Source organism: Carcharhinus amblyrhynchos, chromosome 7 (genome assembly GCF_965287045.1).
Source record: "Carcharhinus amblyrhynchos chromosome 7, sCarAmb.v2.hapA, whole genome shotgun sequence".
In the NCBI taxonomy this organism is placed as follows: Eukaryota; Metazoa; Chordata; class Chondrichthyes; order Carcharhiniformes; family Carcharhinidae; genus Carcharhinus; species Carcharhinus amblyrhynchos.
The window spans coordinates 120,461,458-120,474,042 of record NC_137330.1 but is presented as its reverse complement, the minus strand read 5'-3'; the positions used below and the strand labels follow the sequence as shown (position 1 = coordinate 120,474,042).

Sequence of the window (12,585 nt, the reverse complement as noted above, 5' to 3'; positions counted from 1 at the left end):
GGTGTCAAATACCAGGGTATGTAAATACAAAGATTAATACGTTTAGAGCAGGGAACAGGGGAAATGTTTTTTGTATTTTTTTACACAGAAGGTTATAGGCTGATGAATGATCTACCAGAGTTAGTGTAGCGTCGTGCCACTGAGATTGTCACCCTGGGGCAGCACGGTGGCACAGCGATTAGCACTGCTGTCTCACAGCTCCAGGGACCGGGGTTTGATTCCCAGCTTGGGTCACTGTCTGTGCAGAGTCTGCATGTTCTCCCCATGTCTGTGTGGATTTCCTCCGGGGCCTCCAGTTTCCTCCCACAGTCAAAAAGACGCACTGGTTAGGTGCATGCTAAATTGCCCCTTAGTGTACCCAAACAGGTGCCAGAGTGTGGCGGCTCAGGAACTTTCACAGTAACTTCATTGCAGTGTTAATGTAAGCCTACTTGTGACACTAATAAATAAACTAAACTAAATTAAAAGAAACTGATTAGAGGAAAGGTGAATAATAGATTACAGGAAAAGCAGGAACACGGGATTAGAATTATTATTCATGTGGACGATAAACAACAACTGGATCAAATAGACTTCCATGTGATAATATTTTCAGGCAATACATTCTCCACATGGTGTCAAAGTCTCCACTGATGAAGTGGACTGGAGCCAGGCTGTGAGAGACTCTGCCTGTGTTTCTAACAATGGAATCAGTGAGTCTAATCTATCTGAGCTAGCACTGCACTCAGTGGGAGAGGGAGACGCAGATAGTGTCAGTGACCGACTGGAGTACTTGTCTGAAGGAGCACCTGTACTGGGGGGGATAGATAAAAACACACAGCAAGGAGTCAGTCAGAAACAGTCTCTTCTCCCATTCCTGTAGGGGTGAGGATTCCGAGATGTTGAAAGGAAGTTGCCTGATCTCACTGAAATAACAACACACTAGATTAGGGTGGGAGATTTCCACTGAGGGAGGGTCTGGGGGAAACCTGGAGGAATAAAACTGGAAGGGGGAGGTTCAAAGCTGCACAATGCAGGAAGCAATCCTTGGAATAGCAAGAGGATCAGTGAGTGACATTATCAGTTTTGAGGTACTTATGTAACAGGCCACCAATTGGTGATGATAACAAAGCACCTTTTGGAAGGAGTGTTCAGTCTTGCAGTTGGCCTGGAGCAGGATGTTATATCTGCTGCAAACAGTGGCCATTCTTATCTTGTGACTGTCGCCACCCTTTGCAACCCAATGTCATTGTTTGCTTTCTTCCGACTGAAGAGATTGAGTCGGCGGAAATGCCCCACCTTCTCCCGTTTTGGATTTGTCTTTTTAAGTTTCTCTAAAAGTTGGTCTGCTAGTTTACCCAAGATCCACTGGTGATCCTGTGGATCCTCCGGCCAGCGAATATACTGCCTGGTCTGGATGTATGCCCTGATGGGCTGGTACTTCATCAGCTGGTATTCCAGGATCCTGCCAACAACCAGCATCACCATCACATCTTTCATCTCGTGGAAGAGGCGACTCTGGGCAATATTGAAAGCTTCAATGCACCAGCCATCCTTCAGGAAGTGCCTGGTTACAACACACATTGTCAACTTGCTGCACCAGATTGCATCGCGTATGTTTGTGATGTGATCCTCTCCGGGAAGGAAATCACGATCTTCAAAGCACAGCTGAAACCTGTTTGTTTCCTTGAACTGGGAGTCCAGGTTCTCCAGAAGTGTCTCCTTCACCCACTCAATGTCCTCAGAGCTGAAGCACAGGTACACATCAAATTTGTAGTCTTTTCCTTCCACATCAACTTTCTGCCCATTTAGAATGTTTTCTTTGGCTCTTTTGTACCAGATGAAAAGTAAGCTCCTACTTTTATTGTACAGAAGAACAGAAAGGATCAGGATTAGTAAGGCTGTGGTGAACACAACAAAGAGAGCAAATTGTACTGGTTCTAAATTCATATCTTCCTCACACCCATCAGCATTCAGATAAAGAAGAGGTATCCCGTGCAACGTCTCTGGAAACACGCAGTACATCTCTGATAATGGTTCCACCAACTTCACCTCAGTGCTATTGAGCCATTCCAAAAACCCCCTGAAACTACAGTCACAGATGTACTGGTTTTGCCTCAAGTCCAGATGACTCACAAAACTGAAGACATCCGGGTTGGGTGACAGGAGACGGTTTTTAGACAGGTCGAGAATTTTGAGACTGCGGGGAAACAGGCCGAGGCTGAGCTGGGACAAAGAGTTAGATGATAAGTTGAGTCGCTGGAGAGAATCCAAACCTTTAAAAACATCCTGTGGCAGCTCAGTGAGATAATTCTGATCAAGGAGAAGGACAGTTAGATTCGCCAGATTGTGGAACACCTCCAAGCACTGTTTCTGTGCCCACATCAACTGGAGGAAGTTGCTTGAGAGTTGAAGATGGATTAACTGGTTGTCTTTGGGAATGGTGTCAGTGACAGCAGGAGTGCACATCGACACACGGTTCTCGTTCAACAAAAGGTACTTCACAGGAGAGGTCTGCATGATCTCGTAAAAAACATTGAGGTTGGTAAAGGCATTGTTTGAGAAATCGAGAAAGGTGTTAGTGGAAACTGTCTCCAGGCCATAAACTGTCTGCAATCTGTTGTGACCCATTAAGAAATAAACCAATTGTGAAAGGTAGTGGAAACTAGGAATAAAGGAGAGTGAGTTGTCGCGAAGGTTCAATGTCTCCAGTTGATTTAGTCCATGGAATGAGTTGTATTGAATTGCCCCAATATGGTTATGCTGCAGGTCAATTAATGAGATGTTCCTTAGACCTTCAAAAGTGGATGAGTAGATCTCCCCTAAAAGATTGAATGAAAGATTTAACTGCAGAAGGGATTGAAGGCCAAAGAAGGCATTATTTTCAATCTGATTGATCTTGTTCAAAGATAATATTAGAATCTGCAAGGAAGCCAAGTGTGAAAACACATTAGCTTCAAGGGTGAAGATGGACCCGTGGCTCATGTCCAGAATCATCACGGAACTGTCACTGAGACCAGAAAAGGTCTGATTGGTAGGATCCTTTATATTGTTAAAACCAAATGACCGGCCAATGGGGAGTAACTGCATCTTTAGCTCGATAATAAGTGTTCCTCTCATGGCTAAAAACATCTCCTCCAATTCCTGAACATTGAGGTCAGAACTTGAAATATCCAAGGTGTACAGCATTATTCCCTGGAAAGGATTGCCACATTGCTCCCAGTCAAAGTTTTTGTTATTGTATAAGTATCTGTTTGAGGAGATATCAAATGTTTTGAAGATCCTGTGTCGAACATTGTACAGATCCCCCTCACAAATCTGGCGAATCAGATTTGCTTTAAAATTAACATTTGCCAGCGCCCGGAGGTTGGAGAAGGTTGGATCTGGCCTGATATATTCTATCTTGTTTCCTTCAAGCACCAGGGTGTGCAGTGAGACTAAATGTCTGAAATAACCTTGTTGCAGAATGGAATTATTCAAACCATTGTAATCCAGGTACAAGACCTGCAGCTTCTCCAGCCCAGAAAATGCCTCCAGGTCCAGTTCTAACATTTTGTTTCCACCCAGGTCCAGAGATGTCAGATTTGGTAAATTTCTAAATGCTCTTGCTCCAATACACATTGGTGGTGCCTTCTGCAGCCCAACAGAGAGGATTCGTAGCTGATCCAGCCAAGAAAATGACATCTCTTCAATGATCTTGATGCTGTTGCCAATTAAATTGAGGTTGACAATATCCACGGGAACTGGTGGGATCTCAGTAAGATTATAGCAGCTCATGTGGTTCTGATACCTGGAGCATGTTTTGGGATTAGGTTCCTGAGCTGCAGTGACAGCTCCAAGAAGACACAGAGACAGGTATAACAGCATGACGTCCTATTAAAGAGAATAAATGAATTATTAAATAGTGTCTGCTCAAGAAATCATATTTGTATCTGATTGAATTTAGGACTGACCAGTCAAAATGTCCTCTTAGTGATGTTTCTTATCCAGATTATAGAATGGTACAACATAGATATAAGCTGTAAAATTCTTTGAATTATCCAGTCAGTCCCACTGCTTTGCTTTGTGCTCAACCTTCCGATTCTTTTTTCCCTTTCAAGTATTTGTTCAACTCCCTTTAAGTTATTAATAAATCTGCTTCTGCCAACCTTTTAGGCATTCCAGATCACAATTCACTGTGTGGATAAAAACTGTTTCTCTGGAATTCAGAAGAACAAGAGGCAGTCTTACTGAAACATACAAAACTCTGAAAGGGCTGATTGGGTAGATTCTGAATCATAGAAACCCTACAGTGCAGAAAGAGGCCATTCGGCCCATCAAGTCTGCACCAAACACAATCCCACCCAGGCCCAACCCCCATATCCCTACATATTTACCCACTAATCCCTCTAACCTACACATCTCAGAACACTAAGGGCAATTTAGCACGGCCAATCAACCTAACCCACACATCTTTGGATTACGGGAGGAAACCCACACAGACACGAGGAGAATGTGCAAACTCCACACAGACAGCGACCCGAGCCGGGAATCGAACCCAGGTCCCTGGAGCTGTGAAGCAGCAGTGCTAACTGCTGCGCCACTGTGCTGCCCCCCTCTGCTTGTTGGAGAATCTAAAACATGGGAGCATAGTCTCAGGAGAGGCGGAGCGAGGTGAGGGGAAATGACTTCACTCTAAAGATTGTGAACCACTGAAATTCTCCACCCAGAGGGTTGGGGGATGTTGGATGGTTGAATGTATTAAAGGCAGAGTTTGGGGCGGGGTTTTCCAGTCACGCTTGCCCCCAAGACCACAAATTCTTATCCGAGGTTGACAGACACGATCCACCTGTCCTCAGTTTTCTGCCCTGCTACAATTCCCCTGATAGGCACGAGTGTGTGATATCGGTGTGAATCCATCTCTCAGGAAATTAAGGATAATGGGGAGTGGCAGGTGTTGAAGCTAAGATCATACTGGAGCAGGTTCAAAAGGCCATCAGTTTACTTCTGCCCCTATTTAGGATTACTTCCTGTACTTGTTCATGACAGTTTAATATCTGTACAATGGGATCACAGGTCTGGTTAGGCCTCCGCTGTTCATGGCTTTCCAGGTTTAGAAACTCCCTTTGTTTAATCCCCATGTTGCTGATTTCACACTGGCCTAAATGGAAGTCCATTCATCAGAATGTTGTACAGTCACTCAATCCGTCACCATTCCCTATAATTTTACAATGCTTATTGCCTATTGTAAGGTGTGGAGATGCTGGAGTTGGACTGGGATAGGCACAGTAAGAAGTCTCACAACATCAGGTTAAAGTCCAACAGGTTCATTTGGAATCCTGAGTTTTTGGAGCACTGCTCCTTCCTTGGGTCACCTGATGAAGAAGCAGCACTCCGAAAGCTTGTGATTCCAAACAAACCTGTTGGACTTTATCCTGGTGTTGTGAGACTTCTTACTGAGCCTATTTTATGTCACTGGCAAATTTGGATAGCTGGTTTCATGTACATCATAATGAATGCAGTAAATTGTTGAGAAAACAGGTCCTTACAGACCCCTATTAGTCAGATCCTGCAAATTAGAATATCTGTCCCCATTGTCCATACTTGGTGTTTACGAGCACTCAGTTCATCTCCAAACCAGGACAATTTTATGAACTTCAACCTTAGCTAATTATCTCATACAAGGGACTTCATCAAATGCCTTTTGCAAGTCCAGATCTCCCACCACTATTTCCATTCATGTGTGAACAAGGCTGCTACCATTCTGGAACTTGTTGTGGATGATTGCATCACCATTGTGGCACAGTGACACAGTGGTTAGCACTGCAGCCTCACAGCACCAGGGAACCAGGGTCGATTCCCGGTTCAGGTCACCGCCTGTGCGGTGTCTGCACATTCTCTCCGTGTCTGTGTGGGTTTCCTCCAGATACTCCACTTTCCTCCCACAGTCTGAAAGATGTGCTGGTTAGGGTGCATCAGCCTTGCTAAATTCTCCCTCAGTGTTACCCGAACAGGTGCTGCAGTGTGGCGGCTAGGGGATTTTCACAATAACTTCATTGCAGTGTTAATGTAAGACTCCAGGTCTGGGAGCGGGGGGAGACTCCGGGTCTGGGAGCGGGGGGGAGACTCCGGGTCTGGGAGCGGGGGGAGACTCCGGGTCGGGGGGAGACTCTGGGTCGGGGGGAGACTCCGGGTCTGGGAGCGGGGGGAGACTCCGGGTCTGGGAGCAGGGGGAGACTCCGGGTCTGGGAGCAGGGGGAGACTCCGGGTCTGGGAGCGGGGGGAGACTCCGGGTCTGGGAGCGGGGGGAGACTCCGGGTCTGGAAGCGGGGGGAGACTCTGGGTCGGGGGGAGACTCTGGGTCTGGAAGCAGGGGGAGACTCCGGGTCTGGAAGCAGGGGGAGACTCCGGGTCTGGAAGCAGGGGGAGACTCCGGGTCTGGGAGCGGGGGGAGACTCCGGGTCTGGAAGCGGGGGGAGACTCTGGGTCGGGGGGAGACTCTGGGTCTGGAAGCAGGGGGAGACTCCGGGTCTGGAAGCAGGGGGAGACTCCGGGTCTGGAAGCAGGGGGAGACTCCGGGTCTGGGAGCGGGGGGAGACTCCGGGTCTGGAAGCGGGGGGAGACTCTGGGTCGGGGGGAGACTCTGGGTCTGGAAGCAGGGGGAGACTCCGGGTCTGGGGGAGACTCCGGGTCGGGGGGGAGACTCCGGGTCTGGGGGAGACTCCGGGTCTGGGGGAGACTCCGGGTCTGGGGAAGACTCCGGGTCTGGGGGAGACTCCGGGTCGGGGGGGAGACTCCGGGTCTGGGGGAGACTCCGGGTCTGGGGAAGACTCCGGGTCTGGGGGAGACTCCGGGTCGGGGGGGAGACTCCGGGTCTGGGGGAGACTCCGGGTCTGGGGGAGACTCCGGGTCGGGGAGCGGGGGGAGACTCCGGGTCGGGGGGGAGACTCCGGGTCGGGGGGAGACTCCGGGTCTGGGGGAGACTCCGGGTCTGGGGAAGACTCCGGGTCTGGGGGAGACTCCGGGTCGGGGGGGAGACTCCGGGTCTGGGGGAGACTCCGGGTCTGGGGGAGACTCCGGGTCGGGGAGCGGGGGGAGACTCCGGGTCGGGGGGAGACTCCGGGTCTGGAAGCGGGGGGAGACTCCGGGTCGGGGGGAGACTCCGGGTCTGGGGGAGACTCCGGGTCTGGGAGCGGGGGGAGACTCCGGGTCGGGGGGAGACTCCGGGTCTGGGGGAGACTCCGGGTCTGGGAGCGGGGGGAGACTCCGGGTCGGGGGGAGACTCCGGGTCTGGGGGAGACTCCGGGTCTGGGGGAGACTCCGGGTCGGGGAGCGGGGGGAGACTCCGGGTCGGGGGGAGACTCCGGGTCTGGAAGCGGGGGGAGACTCCGGGTCTGGGGGAGACTCCGGGTCTGGGAGCGGGGGGAGACTCCGGGTCGGGGGGAGACTCCGGGTCTGGAAGCGGGGGGAGACTCCGGGTCTGGGGGAGACTCCGGGTCTGGGGGAGACTCCGGGTCTGGGAGCGGGGGGAGACTCCGGGTCGGGGGGAGACTCCGGGTCGGGGCCGGCGGGCCCGAGGAATGTTTCCTGGGAATTCTGCACCGGGATCGGGTAAAGTGGGAAGTTGGAAAGAGTGAAATTCATGAGGAGAGTTTTAATAAAAACAAGAAATGTTTCACTGACCTGTATCTGTCCCGAAACCAAACCAACTCCCCGAGAAAGAACCATCCCTCACCGAGCATTCAATCACCCCGAGAGGGAGAGAGTCCTCACTCAGAGAGAGAGAGAACCTACCCTCCCTCACTCAGAGAGAGAGAACCTACCCTCCCTCACTCAGAGAGAGAGAACCTACCCTCCCTCACTCAGAGAGAGAGAGAACCTACCCTCCCTCACTCAGAGAGAGAGAGAACCTACCCTCCCTCACTCAGAGAGAGAACCTACCCTCCCTCACTCAGAGAGAGAGAGAACCTACCCTCCCTCACTCAGAGAGAGAGAACCTACCCTCCCTCACTCAGAGAGAGAGAGAACCTACCCTCCCTCACTCAGAGAGAGAGAACCTACCCTCCCTCACTCAGAGAGAGAGAGAACCTACCCTCCCTCACTCAGAGAGAGAGAACCTACCCTCCCTCACTCAGAGAGAGAGAACCTACCCTCCCTCACTCAGAGAGAGAGAGAACCTACCCTCCCTCACTCAGAGAGAGAGAACCTACCCTCCCTCACTCAGAGAGAGAGAGAACCTACCCTCCCTCACTCAGAGAGAGAGAACCTACCCTCCCTCACTCAGAGAGAGAGAGAACCTACCCTCCCTCACTCAGAGAGAGAGAACCTACCCTCCCTCACTCAGAGAGAGAGAGAACCTACCCTCCCTCACTCAGAGAGAGAGAACCTACCCTCCCTCACTCAGACAGAGAGAACCTACCCTCCCTCACTCAGAGAGAGAGAACCTACCCTCCCTCACTCAGAGAGAGAGAACCTACCCTCCCTCACTCAGAGAGAGAGAGAACCTACCCTCCCTCACTCAGAGAGAGAGAACCTACCCTCCCTCACTCAGAGAGAGAGAGAACCTACCCTCCCTCACTCAGAGAGAGAGAGAACCTACCCTCCCTCACTCAGAGAGAGAGAACCTACCCTCCCTCACTCAGAGAGAGAGAGAACCTACCCTCCCTCACTCAGAGAGAGAGAACCTACCCTCCCTCACTCAGAGAGAGAGAACCTACCCTCCCTCACTCAGAGAGAGAGAACCTACCCTCCCTCACTCAGAGAGAGAGAACCTACCCTCCCTCACTCAGAGAGAGAGAGAACCTACCCTCCCTCACTCAGAGAGAGAGAACCTACCCTCCCTCACTCAGAGAGAGAGAACCTACCCTCCCTCACTCAGAGAGAGAGAGAACCTACCCTCCCTCACTCAGAGAGAGAGAGAACCTACCCTCCCTCACTCAGAGAGAGAGAGATAGAGCCTCCCTCACTCAGGGAGAGAGATAGAGCCTCCCTCACTCAGGGAGAGAGAGAGATAGAGCCTCACTCACTCAGAGAGAGAGAGAGATAGAGCCTCCCTCACTCAGAGAGAGAGATAGAGCCTCCCTCACTCAGAGAGAGAGAGAGATAGAGCCTCCCTCACTCAGAGAGAGAGAGAGAGAGCCTCCCTCACTCAAGGATAGAGAGATAGAGCCTCCCTCACTCAGAGAGTAATCCCCTCTGCCTCAGAGAGAGAGAGAGAGACTCCCTCACTCAGGGAGTATCCTCACTGCCTCACAGGGAGACAATCAGCACACATAGATTGAGCCCTCCCTATCTCCCTCCGTCCGTCCGTCCGTCCCTCCCTCCCTACCTCCCTCAGAGCCCTCTTCCCTCCCTCACTCACAGACCCCTCCTTCCCTCCCTCACTCACAGTCCTCCCTCCCTCCCTCACCGAGCCCTCCCTCCCTCCGTCACTCACAGACCCCTCCCTCCCTCCCTCACTCACAGTCCTCCCTCCCTCCCTCACTCACTGAGCCCTCCCTCCCTCCCTCACCGAGCCCTCCCTCCCTCACAGAGCCCTCCCTCCCTCCGTCACTCACAGACCCCACCCTCCCTCCCTCATTCACAGAGCCCTCCCTCCCTCTCTCTATCCTATAGAGTATAAGAGCTGGAGTCTGATGTTGCAGCTGTACAGAACACTGGTTAGGCCACATTTGGAGGACTGTGTCCAGTTCTGGTCGCTACACTACTGAAAGGACGTGTAGACCCTGGAGAGAGTGCAGAGGAGGTTTACCAGGATATTGCCTGGTATGGAGGGTCTTAGCTATGAGTAGAGATTGGACAGACTGTGGCTGTTCTCCCTGGAAAGACGGAGAATGAGGGGAGACCTAATAGAGGTGTATAAAATTATGAAGGGTATAGATAGGGTGAACAGTGGGAAACTTTTTCCCAGGTCGGAGGTAACGATCACGAGGGGTCACAGGCTCAAGGTGAGAGGGGCAAGGTTTAACTCAGATATCAGAGGGACGTTTTCTTACACAGAGAGTAATGGGGGCCTGGAATGCGTGGCCAAGTAGGGTGGTGGGGGCAGACACACTAGGGTTGTTTAAGGCTTACCTGGATAGGCACATGATCAGACTGGAGATGGAGGGATACTAAAGAATGTTCTAGTTGAAGATCAAGAGCCTCAGGACGTTCCTGGGAATTAATAGATTCCTATTGGCCGTCCAACAAATTTTAAAGCTCACCTGTCTCTTACGTTGGAGCTACTGGGGATCTTCCATTAATGTCTGTATAGGCTGTTGTATGTATATTTATGTCTCCTTCTTTACATCCACAGGTGATTTGGTCCGCCTTGTTGGCCAATAAGGGGCATACACGCGATGGGTCGTGCCAGGGCTGCTCTTGGATGTTGCTTTGAGAGTTGCCAAGTGTTTCATGTCGTTAGTGTACGCTTAAACTGGACCAATTGACGGGCAACACGACAGCTCAGTGACTGTCACTGTCTGCTGTGCAGATACAGAGACCCGGGTCTCTGATCAATGTCTGTGGGAGTTTGCACATTCTCCCCGTGCTTGCATGGGTTTTCTCCGGGTGCTCCGGTTTCCTCCCACACCCCAAAAACATGCTTTTTAGGTTGATTGGTGTCAATAAATTGTCCCTAAATTGGATCTCCCTTAATCTGACGCACACATAATTCCCTAAATTTGCACCCCTTTATTGTGGAGTTCCACTAGAGGTAGACAAAAGTCGTAGGTAGAAGAAAGACTTGAATAAAGCACTCACTGAGTGTTAAAATGGGTGGCGCAGGCTTGTAGAGCCGAAGGGCCTGTTTCCTGTGCTGTTCTTATTATTTCTCATCTCCACACAAACAGATTCTACATCTTCCCAGATTGTTTCTTACTATTGTACTTATTCCATCTGGTATAAACTTCCTGCCTGTCCTTGTGAAAAGGCACCTGAATATGTAGTTTTTAGCTTTGATCTTGTAACCATATCTCTGTAATGGCGAATACATCATATCCGTTAACCCCAATCTGTGTCATGCAATCGTTTATTTTGAGCTGAATGTTTACATGCATTTAAGTAAAAAAAACATTCATTCTGTTCCCCCTTTCACCCCATTTGCTGCTTTTTTTTAATGTTTGAACACTTGGTACCCAGACTGATAGGAACGGACAACTACCTAAATAACTACTTTGCAATGCTGCCATTTCCTTCTGCTTTATAAACCGACATATCTCCTCTTCAGAACCATCTCCACCCCACCCCTCCCATGCAATCTAAAGCCCTCTTCACTTTCCTAGTTACGTTGTTTGCAAGAACGCTGGTCCCAGCATGGTTCAGATGTTGGCCATCCCTACTTTCCCTAGTACTGACACATAGGGACCCAAGCTCACTGTTTGATTTTGATTTGATTTTGATTTGATTTATTATTGTCATCTGTGTTAACATACAGTGAAAAGTATTGTTTCTTGTGCGCTATACAGACAAAACATACTGTTCATAGAGAAGGAAACAAGAGTGCAGAATATAGTGTTACAGTCATAGCTAGGGTGTAGAGAAAGATCAACTTAATGCAAGATATGTCCATTCAAAAGTCTGACAGCAGCAGGGAAGAAGCTGTTCTTGAGTCAGTTGGTATGTGACCTCAGCCTTTTGTATCTTTTTCCCGATGGAAGAAGGTGGAAGAGAGAATGTCCAGAGTGTGTGGGGTCCTTGATTATGCTGGCAGCTTTTCTGAGGCAGTGGGAAGTGTTGACAGAGTCAATGGATGGGAGGCTGGTTTGCGTGATGGATTGGGCTTCATTCACAACCTTTTGTAGTTTCTTGTGGTCTTGGGTAGAGCAGGAGCCCGTACCAAGCTGTGATACAACCAGAAAGAATGTTTTCTCTGGTGCATCTGTAAAAGCTGGTGAGAGCCGTAGCTGACATGCTAAATTTCCATAGTCTTCCGAGAAAGCAGAGGATTGATGGGCTTTCTTAATTATAGTGTCAGCATGGGGGGACCAGGACAGGTTGTTGGTGATCTGGACACTTAGAAACTTGAAGCTCTCGACTCTTTCTGCTTTGTCCCCATTGATGCAGACAGGGGCACGCTTTCCACTACACTTCCTGAAATCGATGACAATCTCCTTTGTTTTGTTGATATTGAGGGAGAGATTATTGTTGCCGCACCAGTTCACCAGATTCTCTATCTCATTCCTGTACTCTGTCTCATCATTGGTTGAGATGCGACCCAATACGGTGGTGTCTTCAGCAAACGTGAAAATTGAATTAGAGGGGAATTTGGCCACACAGTCATAGGTGTACGAGGAGTATAGTAGGGAGCTGAGAACACAACCTTGTGGGGATCAGTGTTGAGGATGATTGTGGAGGAGGTGTTGTTGCCTATCCTTACTGATTGTGGTCTGTGAGTTAGGAAGTTCAGTATCCAATCGCAGACGAGGTGCTGATGCCCAGGCCTTGGAGTTTGAGGATGAGTTTTGTGGGAATAATAGTGTTGAAGGCTGAGCAGGAGTCAATAAATAGGAGACTGACATAGGTGTCCTTATTAACAAGGTGTTCCAGGGTTGAGTGCAGGGCCAGGGAGATGGCATTTGCTGTGGACCTGTTGCAGAAGTAGGCAAACTGTAGCGGATGCAGCTTGTCCGGAAAGCTAGAATTGAT

General features: G+C 49.9%; 1 protein-coding gene across 1 annotated transcript; it reads right to left on the bottom strand.

The window, feature by feature from the left end:
* Positions 1 to 681: 681 nt before the first annotated feature.
* On the bottom strand, positions 682 to 3,846 carry tlr5b (toll-like receptor 5b). The gene has a single exon (XM_080193041.1). It carries the CDS (start codon positions 3,844 to 3,846, stop codon positions 1,189 to 1,191), a length of 2,658 nt encoding a protein of 885 aa, XP_080049167.1. The 3' UTR covers positions 682 to 1,188.
* Between the last annotated feature and the right edge of the window lie 8,739 nt (positions 3,847 to 12,585).

Excerpts from the sequence above, each read along its gene's own strand:
- tlr5b (XM_080193041.1), bottom strand. The coding sequence starts at position 3,846 with ATGCTGTTATACCTGTCTCTGTGTCTTCTTGGAGCTGTCACTGCAGCT.